The sequence below is a fragment of the Cololabis saira genome, chromosome 21, assembly GCF_033807715.1.
Source record: "Cololabis saira isolate AMF1-May2022 chromosome 21, fColSai1.1, whole genome shotgun sequence".
Taxonomy (NCBI): domain Eukaryota; kingdom Metazoa; phylum Chordata; class Actinopteri; order Beloniformes; family Belonidae; genus Cololabis; species Cololabis saira.
Genome location: NC_084607.1, coordinates 12,442,824 through 12,470,520, shown reverse-complemented (window position 1 = coordinate 12,470,520; position 27,697 = coordinate 12,442,824). Strand labels below are relative to the sequence as shown.

General features: G+C 40.0%; 4 protein-coding genes across 4 annotated transcripts; 2 read left to right on the top strand and 2 right to left on the bottom strand.

The window, feature by feature from the left end:
- Nucleotides 1–215: 215 nt before the first annotated feature.
- LOC133422588 (zinc finger protein 470) lies at nt 216–5,075 on the bottom strand. Its single transcript, XM_061712604.1, has 5 exons — nt 4,582–5,075; nt 4,352–4,476; nt 1,154–1,256; nt 930–1,060; nt 216–578 (listed from the first exon to the last, which is right to left on the bottom strand). The coding sequence occupies exons 1-5, from the start codon at nt 4,859–4,861 to the stop codon at nt 216–218; spliced, it is 1,002 nt and encodes a 333-aa protein (XP_061568588.1). The 5' UTR covers nt 4,862–5,075.
- Nucleotides 5,076–6,625: 1,550 nt separating this feature from the next.
- On the top strand, nt 6,626–10,934 carry vac14 (vac14 homolog (S. cerevisiae)). The gene is made up of 2 exons (XM_061712230.1): nt 6,626–7,118; nt 8,293–10,934. The coding sequence occupies exons 1-2, from the start codon at nt 6,753–6,755 to the stop codon at nt 10,288–10,290; spliced, it is 2,364 nt and encodes a 787-aa protein (XP_061568214.1). The 5' UTR covers nt 6,626–6,752; the 3' UTR covers nt 10,291–10,934.
- Nucleotides 10,935–12,930: 1,996 nt separating this feature from the next.
- Nucleotides 12,931–19,236, top strand: trim35-13 (tripartite motif containing 35-13). The gene is made up of 6 exons (XM_061712860.1): nt 12,931–13,615; nt 15,341–15,436; nt 15,530–15,760; nt 17,766–17,788; nt 17,891–18,009; nt 18,099–19,236. Exons 1-6 carry the CDS (start codon nt 13,220–13,222, stop codon nt 18,635–18,637), a joined length of 1,404 nt encoding a protein of 467 aa, XP_061568844.1. The 5' UTR covers nt 12,931–13,219; the 3' UTR covers nt 18,638–19,236.
- On the bottom strand, nt 18,783–27,687 carry slc27a1a (solute carrier family 27 member 1a). The gene is made up of 13 exons (XM_061712858.1): nt 27,283–27,687; nt 26,696–26,863; nt 24,497–24,891; nt 23,964–24,131; nt 22,574–22,643; nt 22,391–22,482; nt 22,202–22,311; nt 21,900–22,109; nt 21,695–21,821; nt 21,434–21,571; nt 20,752–20,916; nt 19,885–20,031; nt 18,783–19,790 (listed from the first exon to the last, which is right to left on the bottom strand). The coding sequence occupies exons 2-13, from the start codon at nt 26,860–26,862 to the stop codon at nt 19,633–19,635; spliced, it is 1,947 nt and encodes a 648-aa protein (XP_061568842.1). The 5' UTR covers nt 26,863; nt 27,283–27,687; the 3' UTR covers nt 18,783–19,632.
- Between the last annotated feature and the right edge of the window lie 10 nt (nt 27,688–27,697).

Here is a 27,697-nt window from a genome sequence, read left to right as displayed (position 1 = left end):
AAACATTTTAGTTCTACACTCTACGTTTTAGTCACAATAGTACATACTACAAATCACTACAAGATTACCTAGTCTCACAACAAAAAAACCAAACCAAACCAAACAGTAGGGCTGCACAATTATGGCTAAAATGATAATCTCGGGAAGCCAAAATTGTGATTAAAAATAAATTAATTGTGCAGCCCTAACGAACACTCACTGTCAGGTTTCCGTTACTAGGTTTTAAATTGTTTTTTAACTACAGGCTTTTCTTCAGAGACCTCTTGATTCCTGTGTGCTATTAAATGATGGTTGAGATTCACCTTCTGTGTGAAAGTCTTCCCACATTTAACGCAGACGAAAGGTTTTTCTCCAGTGTGGATGCGAAGATGACATTTCAGATTGCCTTTCTGTGTAAACCGTTTGTCACACATGGTGCAACGGTACGGCTTCTCTCCCGTGTGGACGACATAGTGAATCCTCAACGCGGACGGGTTGGCAAATACCTTATCACATAACTCGCATGACTTGCGAGTTCTCTTCATGGGATCTACTGGAACACACCTGTGTGAGTTTAGCTTGCTTTTGTTATGGAAACGCTGCTTGCAAAAGTTGCAGAAGTTCGACTTATGTGACTTAATGTGGCGTGTAAGAGTGCCTTTGTGAAAGAATGTCCTAGTACAAATGTGACAGGTAAATCTGTTCCTGCTGGGACATTCTGTGGTTTCAACATCAGGCCTGCTGAAATCATCATGCGAATCCTTCTCCAGAGCGCTGTTTTCAGTGCTGTCCGTTGGTAAAGTCTCCCGCTTGCTTGCTTGAACAAACTGGACATCATCATCCTCCTCTTCATCCTCCTCCTCCTCCCCCTCTTCTTCATCATCTTCATCAATGGGAATGATATGAGTGCTGAAGGCCTGTTCTACACCATTCATGGATATTAAACGCACAGTTTGTTCTTCGATAGCATCTGAAGAGACAACCTGCTCTCCATCCTGATCAAACGACAGGCTGGAAGTGCTGCCCTCAACCACGTAATCCAAAGTAGGATGCCCTCTTTCCTCAGTCAAGCGTTCATGTTCTGTTGTATAGATGAAAAGAGTCAAACACTGATGAATCGAGGCCAAAGCTGCTATATCTTTACCCCGCGTCAGTTCCTTCTTCCCTCCCTTACCTTCAGCGATGAGTGTTTCCTGCTGGGACTGAGTGGCAGCATCCTGCACATGCTCTTCTTTGACCTCAGTGATGGAAATTTGGTCAGACAGAGTCCCTACAGACTGTTAAAAAAAAGAATACATTAATTTACTATGGTTCCATGTAGTTCTGGGCGGTATACCGGTTCATACCGAATACCGGTGTTTATTTTTCTTTTGATATGAATTTTTCATATACCGTAATACCGGTGAGTATGTACAGTAGCGTACACAACGTTGGGAACGTAGCGCCGCTGGACACTGTTTGTGAGGGGACTGTTTAGCAGTAGTGATGCACCGATTGTTCGGTAACCGAAATTGTTCGGCCGAAAATGGCAAAAAAACACTTTCGGTGTTCGGTGGAATAAGTGGGAAAAAAAACGAACAATTAATAATGGCGTTGTAATATAAGGAAATAGACTGGCCGCTCCCGTACCGGTTGCGCCACAAACATAAATCGTTGGCCAACCAAAAAGTAACCACATAAGAATTTTACCTAACATTCACCAGGAGGTGGAACCAAAACAACATAATGCTGGGAAATTAAAAAATGTTCAGTTTTTTTATGTTCAATAAATATTTTCTACCTTGTCATTTTGTAAAAGATTTTTTTCTTTGAAAAGCATGCCTAAATCAAATTTATTTGATTTATGCAATGGTGAAAAAATTGGCAAAATAAATGAAAAACTGCGAAAAACCATGTTCGGTATTGTTCGGTATTCGGCCAAGTGTTTATTATTATTTTCGGTTTCGGTTTCGGCCACAAATTTTCATTTCGGTGCATCACTATTTAGCAGTTGCATTGTTTACAGCGGACATATGTGGGCATCATAAGTGCCGGCCATGCAAACCTGTATTTATACTAGTGTGGACATTAATGTTTTTCTACAATATTTCCTCCTCATGACAGTAAAATAGGCCATTCTAAGCCAATTTACTGCAGCAATTCCTTTCCAAATCATTAGAAAATGTGGTTAACACCCAGTTGTGCATGAAAAAAAACAAACCGTGATATACCGTGAAACAGATATAATTTTGAAAAATACCGTGATATAAATTTTTGGTCATACCGCCCAGCACTAGTTCCATGAACAGAGATTTTCTGTGATAGCAGTATTTTCCCATCAGTTATAACTTGGGCAGAAATTCTTGCCAGTCAGCAGCTGTTTTGATGACTGAATAACTATTCAAGATTGTGATCAAAGAAACACTTTTCAGTTCAGAACATTTAACATTTTGGTGCGCTACTTCCTTATGGATTTGTTGATGGATTACTGAGCTCAAATCAACGCTTTGATGGTTAATCTTTCTTTTATGTTGTCTGAATTTAGGCAAGTCTAAACATGATGAAAACGTATATTTTTTAGGTGCAACCCTTATTGTCACATTTGACATGTTCCCACATCTTAATACTCTATTATTATTCCTTGACTGTAGTTTTAATTTGATTTAAAACACACTGCATACACATTTAACATTCAGAAAAAAAATTGAAAAAAGAGAAAGCAAGTATAACTTAAAAGGAACAGAGATCTTTAAAAAACCAAGATTCAGGACTAAACTGATGGAACGTTGTGTTTCTGTGAAAGGAATCAGTTTATTGAACAATCTGAACAAAGAAAACAAAGAATCAAAATCAAACATTACATTCAAAAGAACAATTAAAGCCAGTATTTTAATGAAATATAATGTAATATGTTGGTTACGTTTGACTGACATACCCAGTGTCATGAAAGGTATAAACATTGTTTGCTGTTGTTGAATGGTATTAACTGAATTGTAACTTGGGAACTAAAAAGGAATGTCTGTGTTGGCCGGCAGATATTTTATTTTAGTTTACTTTGTTGTTGTTTTTTAATTTACGTTCTTTGTGAATTGATTTCTTTTTTTTTTTTTTTTGTACAAACAAAAAAATATGACATGTTGCTTTTCGGTGCACAAGTTAATTAACTTTTACTATAAAAATATATTTGATTATTTTAATACATTTACTTCTATCATATTTAAGCTTTATTTAGTTTTTACCCGTTATGCAACATGCCCATAATTAGTTGTTTGCAGAGGTGTCAAGTAACGAAGTAAAAATACTTCATTACTTTACTTAAGTAGAAATTTTGGTTATCTATACTTCACTGGAATAATTATTTTTCAGACGACTTTTTACTTTTACTCCTTACATTTTCACGCAATTATCTGTACTTTTTACTCCTTCCATTTTAAAAACAGCCTTGTTACTCTATTTCATTTCGGCCTTTAAAAAAAAACTATCCAGTTAAATTGCTCCATCCGGATAGAGTGAATTTGGTTGTGGTTGTTTCAGATGTTCTTGTCCAGTTTTGTTCTTACATCCGTTGCCCTCAGATTCCTGCAACTAAACTTGGATGTACATTCCAATAAAGGTTAGGATAAATGATAACATGCCTCTGAAGTTTGACTTTTTGCACCATTACAATACCATGTGAACCAATACACATGAAAGTTAGTATAAGTCAATACAGATTTATTTTGCATTGATCATTTAGTCTATCAATTAATTAGGTTCATGTTCGTGACAAATGTAGCTCTGACCCCCGTTCACCCAATCTGTTTGGTCCCCAGCAAAAAGTGAACATGCAGGTTATGCTGTTATATCGTCCATACCAATGTTGAGACCAAACCTACGCCCTTGACTTATAGGCAACTAGTCATCATATCTTCTGCTCTCTGAAACACATGTTAATGCTCAATAGTACACGTATATGGTTCTTTAATATATTTGTATTATACTAAGATGCATTCATTTTCAATGGCTTTTGTCCTTAATGGCTTTTTCCCCCCTTACATTACTTTTACTTTTATACTTTAAGTAGTTTTGAAACCAGTAGCCTACTTTTATACTTTTACTTGAGTAAAAAACTTGAGTTGATACTTCAACAGGAGTATTTTTAAACTCTAGTATCTATACTTCTACCTGAGTAATGAATGTGAATACTTTTGACACCTCTGATCACCATAAAGATATTAAATGCCGAGTGACAGAGTAAAGGCTGATTTATGGTCCCGCGTTAGACCAACGCAGAGCTTACGCCGTAGTGTACGCGGAGACGCGCAACATACGGTGCGCGTCGCCGCGTACCTTACGGCGTAAGGACTGCGTCGATTTAACGCAGAACCATAAACCAGGCTTAACTCCCTCTCACCTCATCAGGAGTGTGTGCAGCTTGTGAGTCCGTGCTTATCTCCAGACTGTACGGGTCTTTGCCTTTCCAAAGGTTCATACACCAGTCTTTTCCAAAGATCCCCTCTATTGTCAGAGGCCTTGTCACTGAGGGGAGGAAAATATAAACAAAACAAGTAAAACACATGCATTAAACACAGAGGAGATTCTGTGAATGACATCAGAGCAGCTGTTGTTGGGAAACTTTGGTACCATCGCAGCCATCCTCGTCTCTGCAGCAGATGGTTTGCACACCCACGTTGCGATAACTTTTACTCAACTTGCTCGCGTCCGTCCTCACGACCGTCAGCTCGCACTCGAGGGTGTTTACTTTCCTGGCCAGGGCTGAGTTGGTGGCCAGGAGCTGGGACAGCTCCAGCTGCAGCTTCGCCGAGTCCTCGTCCACCAGCTTGCAGACCTGACCCAGAGCAGACTTGGCCATCGCCTCCATGATGGACGCGAGCCGCGAGTGGAAAGAGGAGCCGGCCGCCATCGCTGAAATCTGGCTGTTAGTGGATCTCGAAGAAGATAAAATGTTTGTCAATGTGGAATAAAAACATAAAAAAACGTGCAGCGCCTGGCTAAAAGAAGCTAATTGAAGCTAACAAAGCTCCACCCATAGACATATATACATAGACGCGTCATCGACCGCTGCTGCTGCCTATTGGCCTTGACCATGCAGCCGCCATCTTGGTGCGGGCACCTGCTCCACTCTGTGTCATCTGATTTAATCAGTCATAACTCAGAATACAAAACTGATTTTCACTCGGGTCGTATTTTAATATTCATAGTAGGTTTAACAGTAATAGAATATTCTGGTATGTGAATAGGTATGATAGGTAGGCTAGTTTGCAAGTACACACACATACATGTACAAACACGACTATAGAGATGCAGATTGTGTAAAACTCAGCTATTTTAATAATATGAAGAAACAATAATAAACATATATCCATATATATACAAATATATATACATACATATACATTTTTTTTCTTTCTTATTTTTCGAGGTTCAAGGAATCTTTGTACGGAGCCCCTCTGGTGACATTTGAACAAAATAAAATAATGCGTGGCCACGCATTAATAACTCGTGGCCACGAGATAATCGATGCGTGGCCACGAGTTATTAATGCGTGGCCACGCATTATTTTATTTTTTTCAAATGTCACATGTTATTACGACACTCGCCATGACAATACTCTTGCTCTTTAATATAAATAGAGTGTAATTACCGTTATTAATGATGAATAACCATCCCACGAAGTCCAGGCAGTAGGTTATAATGCCATCCACGTGTAAAATAATGCGTGGGCACGAGATACATTATATATATTTAAGCCCTGAAAGAAGACTGCTTTGCAGAGCTTCTTTCTCATGCTCCCTTTCTGCAGGTCAAGAGAGGTGAGTTTGGCAATGTGGTGTAGCCTTATTTTTAGATTTTAATTTTTTTTTTTATTTATTCATTATTTTTATCCCTGATCGTAATTGTTCGCCGAGTTGTACAGGAATACGCGGCACAGTGCTCTGGCATCTTCAATACTGTTCTGTCTCATACTGTCGTTTGAGTAGGATGCCCGCTCCAAGATGGCGGCCGTATTTCTGGCGCCCCAGCGGTCGATGAGGCGTCTATTATGTATATGTCTATATATGTCTGCTCAACGAATCAAGGCTGATTTATGGTTTGGCGTTACACCAACGCAGAGCCTACGGCGTAGGGTACGCGGCGACGCACACTGTACGGTGCGCGTCGCTGCGTACCCTACGCCGTAGGCTACGGCGTCGATTTAACGCAGACCATAAACATCAGGCTTCAGGACCCAAATAATGCCGCGTTCCATTTGTCCTCGGAAGTGGGGATTTCCCAGTTCCCAGTCGGAATTTTCAACTGGAACGCCCCTCGAAGTGGGATTTCCCACTGGGAAAGTGGGAGAGTCTTCACCACCCCCGAGTTCACATTCCAAGATGGCTGCCCCGGTTGTAAACAGTAGAAGAGAGCTCTGTAAAAATTCGTAGCACTTCATTCTAGTTTTGGTCACACTAAATTAGTCGTATTCAAGTATTGTTCGGCATATATATGCTGCTATAGTGTAATTTACATGTTTCATGTGGTATATGCAAACTACAAACTTGTTTACCTACTTTGTAACTGGAACGCTGATAACTCGGCTGTGACGTCATTCCTAGTTCCGAGTTCCGATTTCCGAGGTAAATGGAACGCAGCAAAAAGTTGCAGACATTACGTATTTCCGCCGGATGTAACTGGTCAGCTGCTTCATGTCACGGAGCTTCCTGGTTAAGTGAATGAGTGCGTGCGGTGAGTTTATTTTCAATCATTTAAACATAAATGCACACCGGAAAAACGGCGTGTAATCAGCTGCAATCATGAACACGGAGAAAGACTTCTCGCCTCTGACGCCCAACATCGTCAGAGCTCTGAATGACAAACTGTACGAGAAGAGGAAAGTCGCAGCTCTGGAGATAGAGAAGCTGGTGCGGGAATTCGTGGCTCAGAACAACTCCACTCAGATCAGACACGTGATCCAGATCCTGGCCTCGGAGTTCGCTCTGTCCCAGCACCCCCACAGTCGGAAGGGGGGTCTGATCGGGCTGGCTGCCTGCTCCATCGCCCTGGGGAAGGACTCGGGTCTGTACCTGAAGGAGCTGATCGAGCCTGTGCTCACCTGCTTCAATGACTCGGACAGCCGGCTGCGCTACTACGCCTGCGAGGCCCTCTACAACATCGTCAAGGTATGTATTATGAGATTATTATGAGATATAGACAGGGAGAGTTGCAGTAAAAAAATAGCATGTTAGATTACTATTTAAATGTATAAAGTATAATGTATTGCTGCCAGAGGTGTCAAAAGTATTCACATTCATTACTCAGGTAGAAGTATAGATACTAGAGTTTAAAAATACTCCTGTAGAAGTATCAACTGAAGTTTTTTACTCAAGTAAAAGTATAAAAGTACTGGTTTCAAAACTACTTAAAGTATAAAAGTAAAAGTAAAAAAGCCATTAAGGACAAAAGCCATGGAAAATGAATGCATCTTAGTATAATGCAAATATATTAAAGAACCATATATGTGTACTATTGAGCATTAACATGTGTTTCAGAGAGCAGGAGATATGATGACTAGTTGCCTATAAGTATTGTAATGGTGCAAAAAGTCAAACTTCAGAGGCATGTTATCATTTATCCTAACCTTTATTGGAATGTACATCCAAGTTTAGTTGCAGGAATCTGAGGGAACGGATGTAAGAACAAAACTGGACAAGAACATCTGAAACAACCACAACCAAATTCACTCTATCCGGATGGAGCAATTTAACTGGATAGTTTCTTTTTTAAAGGCCGAAATGAAATAGAGTAACAAGGCTGTTTTTAAAATGTAAGGAGTAAAAAGTACAGATAATTGTGTGAAAATGTAAGGAGTAAAAGTAAAAAGTCGTCTGAAAAATAATCACTCCAGTGAAGTATAGATAACCAAAATTTCTACTTAAGTAAGGTAACGAAGTATTTGTACTTCGTTACTTGACACCTCTGTGTATGGATAATATGAATATGTGTATGTGCATATGTGTATGTATGTGTATATGTATATATGTATACGGCTTAATTTAGGGTGGCGAATTATGTTTTGTGTTGTGGATAACCGGGGCAGGGCTACATACGTTTTTTAACTTCTCCCCGCTCCATTTCGAGCATGCTTAAAAAGGAAAAAAAAAAAAAAAAAAAAAAGCCAGTGAGGCATGTTTTTGTTTATGATTGTTATGATTTGTATTATACTGTATTTATTATGATTATTATTATTTTTGTTCTTTGGTTTTTATATATATATATATATATATATATATATATATATATATATATATATATTTGAGCATGTTCGAAATAAAGTTTTTCATTCATTCATTCAAGGTGGCCAGAGGAGCCGTGCTGCCCCACTTCAACCTGCTGTTCGACGGTCTCAGCAAGCTGGCCGCAGACCCAGACCCCAATGTGAAGAGCGGATCAGAACTCCTGGACAGACTGCTGAAGGACATTGTCACAGAAAGCAACACGTTTGATTTAGTGGCGTTCGTGCCTCTGCTGAGGGAGAGAATCTACTCTAATAATCAATATGCCAGACAGTTTATCATCTCCTGGATCCACGTGCTGGAGTCTGTGCCGGACATTAACTTGTTGGACTATCTCCCGGAGATCCTGGATGGACTTTTCCAAATCCTCGGCGACAACAGCAAGGAGATCCGCAGGACCTGCGAGGTGGTGTTGGGAGAGTTTCTGAAGGAGATTAAGAAAACGCCTTCCAAAGTGAAATTTGCTGAAATGGCCAACATCTTGGTAATCCACTGCCAGGTTGCAGATGAAACCAAACTTACAAATGATCTGATCCAGCTGACGTCTATGACGTGGATGAGGGAGTTCATCCAGCTTGCGGGCAGGGTGGTTCTCCCTTATTCTTCTGGGATACTGACGGCGGTGCTCCCTTGCCTTTCCTATGACGACAGAAAAAAGAATACCAAAGAAGCAGCTAGTGCCTGCAATCACAGTCTGATGAAACTGGTGACTCCTGAGGACGATGAGGATAATGAGGAGGAAAAAAGTGGAAGCACGGGGTCCCCCTCCATGGGAGAGGGCCAGAGCAAAGTGGACGGAGACAGCAGTGATGTGCTGAATGCATCGCAAGAGTCTGTTGGTTTCAGTAATATCAGTTTCTTCACTCCAGCAAGTGGAGAAAGGCTTCAGGTGAATCTGGACCTGGATGGTATTGTCCAAGTGTTGGACCGCCACCTCCACGACTCGTCCACTGGTATGATGACCCGCATAGCTGTACTCAAATGGCTCTATCACCTGTACATCAAGACTCCACGCAAAATGTTCCGTCACACAGACAGCCTTTTCCCCATTCTGCTTAAAACACTGTCCGACGAGTCCGATGAGGTGATACTGAAAGATCTGGAGGTGTTGGCTGAAATAGCTTCCTCTCCTGCCGGCCAGACGGACCCGGCCTCCTCCTGCGACAGCACCGACAACAAACTGGTGCTCAAGGTGCCGAAGGCGGGACAGCAACCCATCACGGGCCCCAAAGGCGTGGACTCCTCCCCCACCACTCCCAGTATGAACTCCTATTTTTACAAGTTCATGATTAATTTGCTGAAGCGTTTCAGCCTGGAGAGAAAGCTTCTGGACAACAGAGGAGGCTTTATCATCAGACAGCTGTGTCTGTTGCTTCATGCAGAGAACATTTTTCATTCTATGGCTGACATTCTGCTGAAAGAGGAGGACCTTAAGTTTGCCTCCACCATGGTTCAAACGCTCAACACCATCCTCCTCACCTCTGCTGAGCTCTTTGAGTTGCGCAACCAGCTAAAAGACCTGCATACCCAGGAAAGTTGTGCTTTGTTTTGCTGCTTGTATCGTTCCTGGTGCCACAACCCAGTGGCCACCGTGTCCCTCTGTTTCCTCACGCAGAACTACAGGCACGCCTATGACCTGATCCAGAAGTTTGGAAATCTGGAGGTGACGGTAGATTTCCTGATGGAGGTCGACAAGCTGGTGCAACTCATCGAAAGCCCCATTTTCACCTACCTGCGTCTGCAGCTCCTGGACGTGGAGAACAACCCGTACTTGATTAAGGCTCTGTACGGCCTGCTGATGCTGCTGCCGCAGAGCCAGGCCTTCCAGCTGCTCTCCCACCGCCTGAAGTGCGTCCCCAACCCGGAGCTCATGAGGACTGTGGATGAATCCAAGTATATGGACTCTAAACAGCAAGTGGGCGGCAAACGTGCCTCCCATGCAAAGGTGGATTACAACGAGCTGCTGCAGCACTTTGACCACGTGCAGAGCAAACACCTGGAGGTCAGACACCAGCGATCTGGACGTGTGTCCGATCACTCTGACAGGAAGATGATGTGAAGTTATTGTGCTATAGTGACCTCTGCTTTTGAGGATAGTGAAAGGATAGTGGAGTAAAAATGGTGACAATAATACTTAAACTGTCCTGTGTTACTAAATGTTTTTGATGCCAAAAAGTGTTAATTATGTATGAATAATTATGTCACCAGTCATGTTTTGGAGCTTCTCTTCTTTGTGATGTGCAACTTTAGAAACATGTAATAATAATACTAATAACAACCATCACTCTGTAGAAAAGCAAATTAATATCTATTCTCTTCTGTGTACATTTAGTATGAAGAATGGAGATGAAATGGTTTAATCACACATTCTCCGCTCATTTTAATATATACGGGACCCGCTGTCTAATGTTGAATTGTACATCTTTTAAGCTTGTGTTCAGTTTTGCCTTATTCAGTTTTGACAGATTTTAATCTGCGTTAACAAAGCGCATACATTCTGTATAAATGTTTTAATGTTGTCAGAGACCAAAAGGTTTACCTTGCATAATGTAGGACTTCAGTTTAGTATAATTAATTTCTTACATATATATTCAACAGTTTTTTTTTTGTTTATACAAATCTTGCATTTTTTTGTGTTGTCTGTTGTTTTGCACTTTTTTCACTTCTGTGTGAAATTCAATAAAGTAGACCATGTGATTAAAACATTCTTTGAGTGTGTAAACATTAAAGAGTTATTATTAATCTATAAAACAAGGTAACGAACCACAGCAATGGCCTTCTTTAAAGTGACTTAATGACTACTGCAACAACTAATTTACCTTCTGGGATAAAGTATTTTTTAATTGAAACTAACTTCAATAAATTAAATTTCCATTGCTGTAAGACTGATAAATTGGACATCATTAAAATCATCTGATTTAAAGCATTGGTGATGGACTGTGTGGAATCACAGAAATATATTTTTGAAATCAAAATTTTCAGTGTAAAAATCATTAGATTTTCAGCCATCATATGAGAGAAATGCATATGGCTGATTATAATGGTCATACATCTTGTGATTACCCATCATCTTGGTTTCCTGGCTTCTTTTTTTAATCCTGGGAAGAGTTTTGGTGAATTCTGCTGCACCTGAGGTGTGGGATTTAGAAACCTTTTTCCTTGGGTTGGTTTCAGTTGGTTTTACATGTTTTTTTACATTCCCACATTTTCAATTGAAGTCACTGCACAACTGATATGTTGCATTATTATACCCCACCTTAGTTTCTTTATACATGTTCCATAAAATTATTTGGACATTTGTCTAGACCTCTGACAGTTTAATCTTACTTTTTGTGTCTGAAGTTAAATTTTGGATTAATCTCATGAGATATTTCCAGTTCCTCTTAGCCTTGTTTCAATATTTTTTTTACACATAAACAAAAGAGAAATAACAAAAGTTAATTAGCTGTAACTTTGGTGCAAAAATGTGAGTTCCATGTTTTTAAAAGTATCAGATGTCCGACCAAGTCATGTAAAGGCCAAAGTTAGAGAATATTTTTTTACAACGTGAAGCTGTCCTGGAGCCAGAGTGTTCTGTTATTTTACATAAAACCACAAAGTGTACCCCACAGGGGAGGCATTCAAGAACACTAAGGGAAGCAAAATAAAACAAATTCAGCACGTTCTCTTCAGAATGGTTAAACTTATGGTTCTTCTTATTTCCTCTGAACATCTTTTCTTTTAATTAATATTTGCCATATTAAATATAAAGTATTATGTTTCACCAAGACATGGCTGCATGAAGGTATTCTGAACTCTACTGCCTGTCCGCCCAGTTTTCCCTCTGTGTCAGAGGGTGGAATCCAGGACAGGTGACTGTGATGAATGCAGGTTTGAAACTGCTGGCTGTGAGTTTCTATATATGGCTGTGAGGGTCACATGCTGATGCTCCACATGACATCATCAGCTGACATACTGGCAAAGAAAACAAAGCACTTCATACGAATCTTTCAAAATGTCCATGATACATCTCTCTCTCTCTCTCTCTCTCTCTCTCTCTCTCTCTCTCTCTCAGTCCTCAGTCTGCCATTTATGGGCATTAAACACTACTAATGGAAATAAAAATAGGGAATTGATTCAAGTCACATGAACACCAAATCATCTCATATTCTCTTTTGCTTCTGAAAAAAAATGATCAGGGATAATATCTCAGTTCACTCAATTGGATTGGTTTTAGTTGGAGCAAATGATGTGAAGTTGGAAGTCACCATATTACACAGGGTATAGGTTATTACTCTTATTTGACATCCATAATTTCAGTGATGTGGAACATCTATCTGTTTTTGGTGCAGCTTTCATTCCAATAAACTCATTTGTACAAAATATTGGATTAAAGAACAAGTAAGATGTGCTTCCTTTTAAAGTTGAAATAATCAAGTTCCTCTTGATGAACCCTCGAGGTGACCGTTTAAGTGTCAGAACATTTAAGGCAAAATTTGGCATATAATTTTAGTAACTGTGCACAAGTTTATAGTTGGAGTCAATTTACAGAAAAAAAAACCACCCAGTGAAAAAAATGTTCCAGAGGTCAGCAGTTCTTTCTATTTATACCGTCGGCCTTGGTGTTATTTTGGACTCTTTCTCTTCTATCATTACAATGTGGCTGGTTTTTTTTTTTATCATAAACTTCTCAAATAACCAGAAGTCATCAGACCATGACGCTAATATCCCACCCTCATCTAGCTTTTTTCTGTCATCCCCAGGTTTATATAATGCAGAAGGATCTGTAGACATACGATCTCCTGAATGTAAACTGAGATTGATTTTATTCTGAGTGGTGTTTATTTGAGAACGTGCAACGTGAATGCTCAACGCAATACTGTGTTACAGGGGATAAGTCTTTGGGAGCCAAAGTATTGACACTTAATTTTTCAAGTAGGCTACCAGAGACGTGGGTGGGACTTTGGAGCTCCTTTTTTTTCTTACTAACAAAGTTGCCGTGACAAAGAATGGCCAGCAGACGAACTCATTCTGAAGATGACCTTTCCTGCCCGGTTTGTGGACATATTCTTAGTCAACCAGTGATCCTCACCTGTAAACACGTATTTTGTAAAGCCTGTCTAAAAGACAGCTGGGATACACAGGGGGATTCGCACCACTGTCCTCTGTGCTGCCGCCGTTCCTCCATGGATCAGATAGTGGTGAGCAAAGCGCTGGAGAAGGCCTGTAAATCCTTCAGAGAAGACAGAGGCGAGAATGACCCGGAGGCTTGCAGAGAGCATGGAGAGAAGCTCACCATCTTCTGTTTGGAGGACTTGGAGCCAATCTGTGGTGTGTGCGGCAAGGCAGCTGTGCACAAAGGACACAAGCTCTATCCTATAGGGGAAGGGGCTCAGGACTGTAAGGTAGGCACGTTCATGTCACAGGGATGCAATTTGTTTTCCCCCTTTTATTTCTGCAAATGATTGCACCACCAGGGACAAATGACAGAATGGTTGTTCAAATAACTGCATGTGCACATTACATATCGACATTAGTTTTCTTTCATTATGTCATTTTGAAATGCATATTTTTAGACCATTTTTAGTGGTTTATTTTTATCACTTTGATGCCTCTGTGAGCCCAATACGCTGATACAGTGTGTCTGATGGTTTCTTTTTAGGCAGAGTTAATTCAAATTCTAATAATAGATGAGCATATTTGGTTTCCTGTTGCTACCGGGGTCCTCAAAAGACTGAAACCTGACTCCCATAAGCGGTCTGTGAAGCTAGATTTATTCTAAACCTGCCCTGCCTCCCTTCAGTGGAAACCCGGAAACAGTGAGCATGACTATGAAATAAATCAAAGATATTATGTCCATCCCTGGACCGATGAGCATTGTCATTTGTATTCATGCTGAAAGGGTAAATGATTAGTCATGTCCCTTTGATGCTAAAATATAGTGCAGCTATGCCAGGGGTATTCAAATAGATTCGGCCGGGGGCCACATCTGCAAAAGGACTGTATGGAGAGGGCCGCACAATTTGAAAATGTGGGGGTTTTCAAAATGTATTTTGCACTCAAAGACGAAGACTTATGTAAATATAATACATTTGTATTATACATTTGAATATATCTAGTTTACATATGAATTATGTATTAATTGTCTCCAGATTAAGTAATTGTGAATGTTAAATATAATATTCAGATAAAGAAATATTATTTTGAATGAAAGTTCATTTTGAAACCATGCATTGAGCAAACTTAATGAAATTGATATTGACCTACTTTTAATAAAACACGCCATAATGACAAAGCACCACTTTCCACCAAGATTTCCTTATTTGAATATTATATTAAGCATTGAGCACAAGCATTTTAGTCCATAGTAGCCAGTTTGATGTTATAAATAAGCAACCAAAATATTAACCATAAGCTCCTTTATTAATGACACATCTGTGCATTATATCAGCAAAACAAAACAATCACATGAAATTATAGGAGGCTTAGAAGTTCCATCTGAAATGCAAAGTCCTCACTTATTCAAATGAAAAAAATTTCAGGCCAATCCTAGAAACCTAATGATGTCAACAAGTCCTCTGTACAACGGAGGTTAATAATAATGTGACAAACATTAACACTGTGCAACACTGGCAAAAAATCCGAAGTAAAAAACATCTCCAACAGAGATTAACATGTACAAACACTATGCATCGTTAACCAACTAAAAAAAGGCTACCAAGCATCTTAAACTTAAATGCGATATGCATTCTCTGCACACATTACAAATAAAAATCGCACCTTGTGTGAACGCATTCCTGGCATGTCTGTCTGCCTGTGTGTCTGCCTGTATCTGTTAGCTGTTATTAACATTTTTTATTTTTATTTTTTTTCAACAAACACCCCTTTTGTTGAAATATGACCAGGGGCCACATGAAAGCTCCTGGCGGGCCGCATGTGGCCCGCGGGCCGCCAATTGAATAGCCCTGAGCTATGCACTTAGATGGAGTGGAGCCATGGATGAGTATGTGGCAGCTGAAAGCACCACACCGTGCTGACAGCCTGGCCACATGTCCGACTGATCTTGCTTTTATGTGTTTTAACCCCCCCACCCTTCCTCCCCCCACCCCCCCCCATCACCGACTCCTTAGGAGGAGCTGAAGAACGCACTCGTGCCCTTGAAAGAGAAGCTACACCTGTACAAAACAGCAAAAGTGGTTTGTGAGGAAATGGCAGAACACATCAAGGTAGTGTCAGTTCCATCAGTGCTCAATTTTACCTTGACCCTGTGAGACAAGAAGAGGTGACAGTGATTACCCATCAGTCATGTCTTTTTGCAGAAGCAAACCGAACACACGGAAACACAGATTAAAGAAGAATTTGAAGCCCTTCACCGGTTCCTGAATGAGGAAGAAGCTGCTAGACTGTCTGCTCTAAAGGCTGAGGAAGATCAGAAGAACCGGATGATTAACCAAAGAGTTGAAGATATGGACAATGAAATATCATCTATTTCCAACACTATCAGATTAGTGGAGCAGGATATGAGAAATCAAGATGTCCAATTTCTTAAGGTAAATAAACAATTCAAATAGCACAACCTGATTTTTACAGTTGAAACCAGACATTTACATGCAGTTTGGAAAAAGACGTAAACTTCTGACAGTAAAATGAAGGACATTTTTCCTTTTTGCTAGTGAGTTACTCCTAGTTTGGTCTTTTTTAACACATATATTTACTTATTTTCTCCAAATTTTGAAGTTAATATACTTAAAGTTAAACAGCTCAGATGGTTCTACGCAATTATATTTTGATGGCCGGTACTACTACTGCACAAAATAGTCTTTATTGTGAGGAAATAGGATTATGTGGATATACAGTGGGGCAAAAAAGTATTTAGTCAGAAACCAATTGTGCAAGTTCTCCCACTTAAAAAGATGAGAGAGGCCTGTAATTTTCATCATAGGTACACATCAACTATGAGAGACAGAATGGGGGGAAAGAATCCAGGAAATCACATTGTAGGATTTTTACTGAATTAATTGGTAAATTTCTCTGTAAAATAAGTACTTGGTCACCTACAAAGAAGTAAGATTTCTGGCTTTCACAGACCTGTAACTTCTCCTTTAAGAGGCTCCTCTGTCCTCCACTCGTTACCTGTATTAATGGCACCTGTTTTAACTGGTTATCAGTATAAAAGGACGTGAGAAACTAAATTGTAGACCGGCACCAGGCTGGGGAGACTGAATCTGCAATAGGTAAGCAGATTGGTGTGAAGAAATCCACTGTGGGAGCAATTATTAGAAAATTGAAAACATACAAGACCACTGATAATCTCCCTCGATCTGGGGCTCCATACTAGATCTCACCCCATGGGGTAAAAATGATCACAAGAACGATGAGTAAAAATCCCAGAACCACACGGGGGAACTAGTGAATGACCTGCAGAGAGCTGGGACCAAAGTAACAAAGGTACCATCAGTAACACACTACGCTGCCAGGGACTCGGATCCTGCAGTGCCAGACGTCCCCCCTGCTGAAGCCAGTACATGTCCAGGCCCGTCTGAAGTTTGCTAGAGAGCATTTGGATGATGCAGAAGAGGATTGGGAGAATGTTATATGGTCAGATGAAACCAAAATAGAACTTTTTGGTAGAAACACAACTTGTCATGTTTGGAGGAGAAAGAAAGCTGAGTTGCATCCAAAGAACACCAAACCTACCGTGAAGCATGGGGGTGGAAACATCATGATTTGGGGATGTTTTTCTGCAAAGGGACCAGGACGACTGATCCGTGTAAGGGAGAGAATGAATGTGGCCATTTATCGTGGGATTTTGAGTGAAAACCTCCTTCCATCAGCAAGGGCATTGAAATCATCACTGCTCTAGAGGAGATCTGCATGGAGGAACGGGCCAAAATACCAGCAACAGTGTGTGAAAACCTTGTGAAGACTTACAGAAAACGTTTGACCTCTGTCATTGCCAACAAAAGGTATACAACAAAGTATTGAAATGAACTTTTGTTATTGACCAAATACTTATTTTCCACTATAATTTGCAAATACATTCTTTAAAAATCCGACAATGTGATTTTTCTGGAATTTTTTTTTTCATTTAGTCTCTCATAGTTGAGATAAAACTGTAATTAAAAATGACAGGCCTCTTTTATCTTTTTAAGTGGGAAAACTTGCACAACTGGTGTCTGACTAAATAATCTTTTGCCCCACTGTATTAGAGCCCGATCTTAAGACATCACCTGAAAAATTAAAACTTGGACATGGACTGGCCCTCCAAATGACAATAATCTCAAGCATACCTTGAGAAATAGTTGGAGTGGCTTAAGAAAAACAAAGTGAAGATACAGGAATGATCAGATCAAACCATTTTTGGGTAGCACTAAAAAACTGGCCAAAATTCAAGGAAGTTATCGAAAGAAGCTCAGGAAATGCTACCGGTACTCGTTTTTATTTTCTGATTCTCAGTGTAAACATCTGGTTGCAACTGTATGTGGACTTTATAATGTAGATATGAATATATTTTTTTGCACATATGAAAACTATTCTTTTTAATTGTGTTTTCAGAATTACAAGGAAACAATTTCAAGGTACATTATTTTCCTACACTTAATATCTAATTGTTTTTTCTTGGAAGATAATAGTCGCTAACTGAATTCTCAAGAACTAACTTTTGCATTATTTGTTTTCAGAACCTGGCAAAGTTATCCTGCGCCAAAAGTAATATCTGGTGCTCTGATTGATGTGGCTATGCACTTGGGGTCCCTGAAATATAACGTGTGGGAGAAGATGAAGAAAACAATAAATTACAGTGAGTTACACAAGCAATAAATAGATAGAATTTACTAGTTTACTCTTTACTTGTCATATCAGTAACCTTAACCTCATTTTCCCCAAAAGCTCCAGTGATTCTGGATCCCAATACGGCAGCAGGCTGCTTCATTCTCTCTAAGGATCTCACAGTCGTACAGAACTCTACTCAGATCTTCAAGCTGCCAGACAACCCAGAACGCTTTGACATCAGTGCAGAGCTGCTCGCAGCGGAAGGCTACTCCTGTGGGCGCCACACCTGGGCGGTGGAGGTGAACGCCAACACCTACTGGGTGGTCGGCGTGGCCAGCAAGTCCATCAGCAGGAAAGGTAAGCACGTCCTGACCCCGGCAGAGGGATTCTGGACCGTCAGGTTTCGTAATGGAGAGCACAAAGCCTGCACGGCGCCGTGGGAGCCGCTCAACATGACTAAGAAGCCGGAAGTGATCAGAGTAGTTTTAGACATGGACAGAGGCAAGGTGACCTTTTATGACCCAGATGAGAGATCGCCCCTCTACACTTTCATAAACATTGTTGCACCTGAAGTCTTTCCCTACTTTTGCACTGCTTGTAAAGAACATCCACTGAAGCTCCTACCAACGAGGATTTCTTTGTCAACTGACCGTTAATTCATCTTGTGGACAGATTTTCTGCTTTCTTTCCTTTTTTTTTTTGCTTTTTGATGAATGATGACTATATCCAAAGTTATCATATACTGTGAACAAAATTGTGCCTGTGAATTGTTTTAATAAATGACAAAACAAAAGCATTTTGAAATATTTAATTCAATTTACAACAAAAGAAGTGTACTGTAAGATTGCAATTCACAATCCCTGACACCTATATGCATATATTACTACATTAATAAGATTTGTTACATAAAATGTCACAGCTTTGCCTGACACAGAATCACTACTGTAATATCCACATTCATTTGAGCTTCTCTTCATAAAAATCACGTGACAGAAATGGAGTTTCATAAAAGGCACAAACAGTAACAAAGTGTTTATTTGCAAACCAGTGTCAGCATTGTTTATAGCTTCAAACCTGACAAGTGGGATTAGTTTTCCATTGCATTAAAATTCTTAATAGAGTGTATGGTTAGAGTTTAAACTACTCAAGACTGCATTGTGAAGTCTGGTCTTGCAGCCTCATTCTAAACTGCAGTAAAGCCTACACAGAATTAACCTCGCAGCATACAGTATTTCCTAAACGGGTACATTTCAGGATCATGACAACAATATTTGTCTTAATCCTACCCTTTCTGTCCTAACACCAATTTAACATGTATCCTACTTTAAACTGATTGTGGGAGATACCCACTTCATGTGCAGCAGCGATGCTCAAAAGTTTTATGAGGCATTTCTTTAATAAAAATTAAGAAAAGAGGGAAAAAAATACCCTCAGATCAAGTCCTAGACTGTTAATAACACAGTGTTAAAACATCTGTAACAGTACTCCGTTTATGTCAGTAGTCCCCGTAATAGTTTCCTGAAAAGTTGAAATGCAGACACCTGTGCACCGACACTGATCGATGCAGATGTTGCCATTTGCATACTTTATTCTCTCGCAACAGCACTTCTTTAACTGAGGCACTTTCACTGCCCTACTGGGACACTCCACATCATAAAGACATCCTTCCCCCTACTATACCATTGTAGAGCTCCTCGTCCACGGGCTCATATCGTGCAGCCCTACTGTTCAAAAAGTAGATCTGATCAGTTGTGAGACGTGGGTCAAATCCTTCCCTCTGCAGCCTCGTTTTCTGGATTTTAAACGTGCCTAAACAAGAACAGGTTACATGGAAGTTGATTAAAATTCATTACAGTGAAATCATCCGTGATGTGCGATTTTCTTTTAACTGAGGCCAGTTTACCTGTGGTGTCTACTTGTGGAGAGATTCGTAGAAACACTGGGCGAGCATAAGAAGGAAGGGCTCGCTGGATACTCTGCAGGAAACTGTTGCAGTCAAAACTCCCTGAAGCATCTGCAATGGCGGCCATGCCCGCCTTACCTTCCACACCTTGTGCAAAATATGGCGATGTATAAGCATTAAAGGGACAATACTCAACGCTTTCCTACGGTGGCCGAGACCCGCCATTGCTGAAAATAAAAGTAATGCTGCAAACAGAAACAAACGCCGCTGCAAATAAAATAAACGCTTAGTAAATAAAATAAACGCTGCAAACAAAAAGAAACGCCGCTGCAAATAAAAGAAACGCTGCAAATATAAAGAAACCCGCTGCACATAAAATAAACCCCGCTGCAAATAAAATAAAAAAAAAACACACAAATAAAAAAGCCACAACAGAAGTGAATTACCGGGGACTATTTTTGCTGATGCACCGGTGTTGCAGATTAAAAATTACACGTAGCGACGTTGAACACTAACCTTTTCACTTATTTTCTCGTTTGTTGTTCTTCTTATTCTTGGCTCTTCTTATTTCTTCCTTTTCACTTACGTCCTCTTCGTCTACTTCTTCTCCTCTCACATAAAAAACACCGGTGCATCAGCAAAAATAGTCCCCGGTAATTCACTTCCGCTGTGGCTTTTTTATTTGTGTCGTTTTTTTTTTTTTTATTTGCAGCAGCGTTTCTTTATATTTGCAGCGTTTCTTTTATTTGCAGCAGCGTTTATTTTTATTTGCAGTGTTTCTTTAATTTTAAGCAATGGCGCGTCTCGGCCACCGTACTTTCCCAATATAATCATAAAGACGGATAAGAAAACAAAGAAAGCAATCACCTGGGACTGACACACCGTACACAGCCACATCAGTTTGACTCAGAAGACTACTGACTACGCCCTCCACCTCGATGGTGGACACGTTTTCTCCTCGCCAGCGGAAAGTGTCTCCACTGCGGTCACGGAAATACATGTAGCCCAGTTCATCCATAACCAGCACGTCACCTGGGGTAAAGTGAAAGCCACTCAGTAAACATATTTAGGCCAAAAATAAGTCAAATGTAGACCTGAGGTCTGCTCCAACTGTCAGCTCCTTTAAATGAGGGTTAAAAACATTACTGTTTACTCAAGCGTACTCCTAAATCAAACTTACCTGCTGTACTCTACTGCCCTTATTTTTAACAGCTTGTGCTTTGTATTATTTTACTTCTTTTCTTATCATCTTATTCTTAATTTTTTCAATCTTATTTGTTATTTACTGTCTAATTATGTCTTGCCGCTTTTAATGTCAATGTAAAGCACTTTGAATTACCTTGTGTTGAATTGTGCTATATAAATAAATTTGCCTTGCCTTGCCTTGCCAAAATAATCCAGTTGAAGTAAGCCTAAACAATCTATTCATATTTTAAGTATGGACAGAAATAGTATAGGAGTCTGGCCCTGATGCCCTTTCTCTTTTTTTTGTCTATATGCAATTTTATCAAATAAACATAACAATAGAATTGTAGAAGTGATTGGTAACCTGATAAATATGCAGAATCGTTTTTCTTGAATACATTGTGAGCAATCTTCTTCTTGGTAGCATCCTGGTTAGCATAGCCATCGAAGCGGCGTAATGGATCCTGCTGGTTGATACGACCGACCAAGAGCCCTGGCTCTCCTGCAAACAAGTATGCAAAACTCTTTTTGCTTCCAGAAGATCAGACATGATATGTAACAAAATTAAGTCACTACATACAGTGCATAAAAAAAATGTCATAATTGCACAAGGCATATACTTTACCAGGGCGGCATGGCACGCAGAGACCCCGGCTGTTCCGAACAAGCTCCATGGTGTCCTCATTAACCCTCACCAGACAGATGGGGTACACGTTGGGGAGAATGCGACTGTTGAACCCACAAGCTCCCACCTGGCAGAATGGAACCAGATTAGCTAATAACATTTATGTTTAATTAGAGAAGAGACTAGAAACACTGTGATTACTAACTTTGCCATCCATGTTGGCAATGCTGCAGTTGCATTCTGTTGCACCATAGAACTCGCCAATCTGCTTCACCCCAAAACGCTCTGTAAAGGCTTCCCACACACTGGGGCGTAATCCATTCCCCACTGCCAGACGAACTCTGTGGCTTTTCTCAGATGGCCGGACTGGCTGAGATAGGAGGTAGCGGCAGATTTCACCGATATACTGCACAACCTTGAAGCAGAAGATAAAAAAACAACTTGTTATTGCTTCAGTGTCTTATGATGTTTTGATTATTGCTGCTGATTTCAAGCTGAAGCGCTTACAGTGCAGTTGTACTCAATGCAATCTTCCCAGAAGCGGCTAGCAGAGAATTTCCTCTTCACTACCACGGTGAGACCATGGATCAGACACTGACCAACTCCAATAATATTACCTGATGATAAGAGAACGTCAAATCAAACTCAGGCTGTAGTGCTGTACTTGATAAAAATCAGGTGGCGAGCGTCTCATACCTGCTGAGTGATAGAGAGGCAAGCAGTCATAGATAATGTCGTCAGGACGCATGCGAAAGGCAAAGTACCCAAAAGCTGCAATTCTGTAGTAGCTGTGAGAAGATAGATAACATGAGACATTATTAGACATCAATCATAATGTGTATTACAAGTGTTGTTGTTTTTTTTAATTAGAAAACATACCGACTATGTACCACAATAGCAGCCTTAGGCAGTCCTGTGGTCCCAGAGGTGTAAATATAAAACAGCCGGTCTGCGGAAGATTAGACGGTAAAATATTAGACCTGCATCCTACAGTTTTACAATTAATCTCTTTCACAGCTTGTCTACAATGCTGGAATAAATTAAAAGAACAAGAAAAAAAAAGCATAGTCACCATTAAATTCTGATGAGACAACAGACGGTTGAGCAAGAAAAGTATTTACCTTATGAGCTAGTCCAGGAATTTTAACAACTGACCAAAAAACAAAGTTGGCAGCTAAACTAAGGCGGTCGGGCTCGACCGATTATGGGACTGCTTGATAAAGGATCTGACACTCAATATTTTCCATAATCAGAAAAATTGTTTATCCCATTAATCCCACAAGGTGAAATTAGTCCTGTGCTTTAAACCATTGCTAGTTGGACTAGGAGCAATCCCGAGGATCCTTGAACCTGTAGTCCTCTGTAACCACTAGGCTACCACTCCCAATTCAATCCCAATTGATTCCTAGTGGTCCATATGTCACAGTGTCTTTGGACAAGACACTGAAGCCCAGGTTGCTTGTGATATGTTATTTGTGGTGTAATTATGAGACCTCCCTACTGTATATACTTTGTTTTAAGAAGAAAAAAAAATCTTTCAGGTAGGCCTGTATTGAAAAAATCAATTTTCCAATTCTAAATCGATTCTCATATTAATTCCTAAAAATCGATTCTTATGTCTAAAGATTGATTATTATTTTTTTTTCCATCATTTTCGCCAGGTGAACTTTAATCCCAGTAGTCGGACACACAGTTTGTCATGACACTTCTGAAAAATGCCAGGTGCTTCATGGCAATATGTGTGCATGGTGACAGAATAAATTAGATAAGCTAAAATGATTTGTTTACTGCATGAACTGTTGCAATTTCTTTCTTTTTTGCACTTTAAATGGACATTGAAAGGCCTGTTTGAGTTATTTATTTCTTAGTTATTTCACAATAATTATTGTGAAATTATTATTTCACTAGTTATTTTACAGTCATATAATTCAGGCAACAGCTCAAAAAACATTTTAAATAACACTAAGCCAAATCAATATCGAATCGGATCGAATCGAATCATGATAATCGATTCTGAATATTAAGAATCGGAATCGAATCGATTCTTGACATTTGAATCGATGCCCAGCCCTACTTTCAGGTTCATTTCAAAAGAATCAAGACAAATCTAATCAAATTTGGTTAAATTTGGCATAACTTTATGCATTGCTTAAGAATTTGACACAAAGATCTTTTTTTTTTTTTTTTTTTTTCAACAAATGGTTAAAGATATCACTTACTGGTTTCTGGTATCACTCCTGAGAAGAAAACTTGGTCGAGCCCTACTCACCATTCATGCCTTTAGGGGGAACACAAGGTGAAGGGGGGTGTCTAGATGCAGTAGCTAGAATCGGGTCCAGAGGTTGAGCACCCAGACAAGCCAGATGTTCTGCACTCAGGTCTCCAGTACAAAACCGTACCATGGACTGGCTGATGGAAGAATTGACCTCCAACATGGCTGAGCAGTGAGGAAGAAGAAAAAGAGTCAAGAGTGGAAAGAGAGGACACCAGACAGGTCAGTTCAAGCTGGAAGGAAAAACTGCGTAACAGGAAAATTGTGAATCTAAACCAAATATGTTCTCATAATATAAGCCACCAAAGCAGGTACTGTATGTGCTTGAAATACAATGATTATCAATGTTTGCTTTACACACTGATTGATGCTGACTAACTCATGACTGCTTAAACATGAAACTCGTTTTAGTATTTCAGTTGCAAAGGCAGTCATCCCCTCCCAAGTCACATGCCTTTTTTCAGACTATATGCTGAATAAGAGGAAGAGAATTTCAAGGCAAACTGCTCCCTTTGAAATGACTTTCTTACCGTCAGAAAGCTCAGCTCCAAACACAATCGCCCGCGACTCTGACACCCCAATGCAGTGCAAAAGGGGATCACAGCGGAGGCTGAAGTTGATGAGTGCAGCTTCCACCCCGACTTTGGCCAAGCCCAGCCAAAGTGCCACTTGCAAAGGTCGGCTTTCCAAAAAGAGGGCCACGACATCCCCAGACACCCATCCTTGACTTCTTGCCCAGTGGGCCACTGCATTTGAGACCTCGTCCAGCTGGGTAAAGGTCCATGTTTCCCCTGTGGCCTCGTAGATCAGTGCTGGTTTATTCGGGTGGAGTTTCACAGTCTGGGCAAAGATGGAAGGAATTGTGCTTCCACTGCGCATGTAACGCCATAGAGCCATCTTCACCCTCAACAGCACATACAGGCCACTGGTGAGCATGAGAGGAGAAGAAGGAGGACAGATCTGAGTATGCACCGGTATGAACAAGATTAGGGTTGCCAAGTGTCCCCTTGAAAAACGGAATCGGCCCGTATTTATAAACTAAAGTACGCGTCCCGTATTGAGCTGAAAAGGGACGCACTTTGTCCCGTATTACTGTGAGAGTCAAAAAATAGTAATAAAATGCCAATGGAAAAGTGCATTGAGCTGTTGAGTTCATAAATTATTTTTTTCTGTTTTACACAACTGTAGCCTGCAGTCATGGCCTTTGAGGAACAAATATGTTTGCAAGATCTTTACAGACTTTCTGTTTGCACTTTTGTTATTGCACTAAAAATGTGCAATATTACAGAATGGATGTTCTGCTTTCTTTCTATTGTTTCATACTAATTGATACAATTTTAAGTTAAGCAGGACAGCTTTCTGTTAAAGAAAGATACTTATTTTATTCAGTTCATTTTTGTTATTTTGTATCAAATTGAATTGCTGGATAATAATTTGTTTTCCATGTGTCCATAGCATTCAAAAACATGCATCTAATTCAATTCAGGTTCGAGTCCAATAGTCTCGTGTCCCGTATTACTGTGAGAGTCAAAAAATAGTCCTAAAATGCTAATGGAAAAGTGCATTGAGCTGTTGAGTTCACAAGTTATTTTTTTCTGTTTTACTACAACTGTAGCCTACAGTCATGCCCTTTGAGGAAAAAATATGTTTGCAAGATTTCTACAGACTTTCTGTTTGCACTTTTGTTATTGCACTAGAAATGTGCAATATTACAGAATGGATGTTCTGCTTTCTTTCTATTGTTTCATACTAATTTATACAATTTTAAGTTAAGCAGGACAGCTTTCTGTTTAAGAAAGATACTTATTTTATTCAGTTCATTGTGTTATTTTGTATTAAAGTGAATTGCTGGATAATACTTTGTTTTACATGTCTTCATGGCATTCAAAAATATGCATCTAATTCAATTCAGGGAGTTGGCAACCCTACACAAGATACATCCATCCACAGTACTCGAGTTGTAAAAAAAAAATCAGGGGGGGATGGTGGATTTTATCATATGGGGACAGATAATTTGTGCTGATTACAAATAATATAATATATTACAAATAATAGCACTGACCAAAACAGCTGCAGAAATACTGCAGGAATGACATAGCAGCAGTTAATGCAGCCTTCTGTAAGCTTTAAATATCCACTGGGCTTACATCAAATACATCAAAACACAACAATTAAAAACAGTTTTCTGAACTTATCAATATGACTCTGTCCTTCACAGGATAAGTAAAATGGATCACTGCAAAAACTCAAAATCCTAAGAATATTTGTCTTATTTCTAGTTAAAATGTCTCATTTTAGTAAAAAAAAAAATCTCATTACACTTAAAACAAGACTCATCACTGGAAATAACAATTTTCACCTGTTTCAAGTAGATTTTCACTTGAAATAAGTAGAAAAATCTGCCAGTGGAACAAGATTTTTTTGCTTGTAATAAGAAGATAAATCTTGTCCCACTGGCAGATTTTCCTACTTATTTCAAGGGAAAATTTACTTGAAACAGGTGAAAATTGTCAAATAAGTTATTTTTCTGGTGTTATTTTTCTGGGGATGACTCTAAATATTGAAATAGCAGTAAAACCACATTCATTGATGAAATGACATAAGGGATGGAAAGGGGGGATGGCAATTTTACAGGGGGGATGATTTTGACCGTTTTTAATTCAGGGGGGATGCCATCCCCCCTCAACTCCAGTACTGTCCATCCATCCATTCAGACACATTGGACTTACGTGAGGTCTCTTTTTGCTGTGCGCACTGCAATGTAGAAATATTTCCAGGTTCTTGTGCCAAGGTAGACCCCGAGGCCTGCAGCCAGGCTCCAGGACCAGGACACCCCAACCAGACGCAACAGTCCCAGGGACCCCAGAGAGGCTGACACACTAGCTGCATTGTGCATTCTTGTCACGGAGTGAAAGGAGAAAGATGGGGCTTTTACAAAATAATAGGCTTAAAGCTCAAGGCTGATTTATGGTTCTGCGTTACACCGACGCAGAGCCTACGGCGTAGGGTTGCGCGTCGCCGCGTAGCCTACGCCGTGCTCTACGTCGTAGGCTCTGCGTCGATTTAACGCAGAACCATAAATCAGCCTTAAAGCCTGCATGGGTTTCCATTCAGGGCTGGGGGGGCTGCAGTACTGAAGTGCAGGCTGGTACACATAAACAACTTTTAAATAGTTAACTTTAAAGAGGAAAAAAACAAAAAAACAACATTACTTTGTTGGTGTAATAGTTACTGTGGTTATAGCAATACGCATGCACGTAAAACAGTAGTCATAACACAAGCAATCACCACAAACTAAACTTTGTCCACAACTTACCTACGGGTCAATAGACTGACGTAATGTCACCTTTTACCCCGATAGCCCCGCCGGTCCACAGTAATTGTTTGCTTTCGAGGAAATTATCGAGCTAATAATCAAATAGTCATCCCAGCGTGGAGAAAAAGCGGATCCAGGGCGGAGGATTTCAGAGTTTTTGCAGCGTTACAGCAGTTTTACTGCCATCAGCACGCTAGATGGCTCACTACATCGAAACTATAGGTCGAAATGTTTGTTAGTGAGTCCTGGGAACTGGTATCTACGAAGAGAATTTAATAGTTCAAGCCTAGTGTGGAAGAATTCAGAGCAATCCGAGAGAGGACAGAGTGATGAGGAGTGAATAACGCTATTTTCTGTACTCCATATTGACGAGGGGGACTGCTGTCGAAGCCCCGCCCACGGTGGGCGGGGCCTT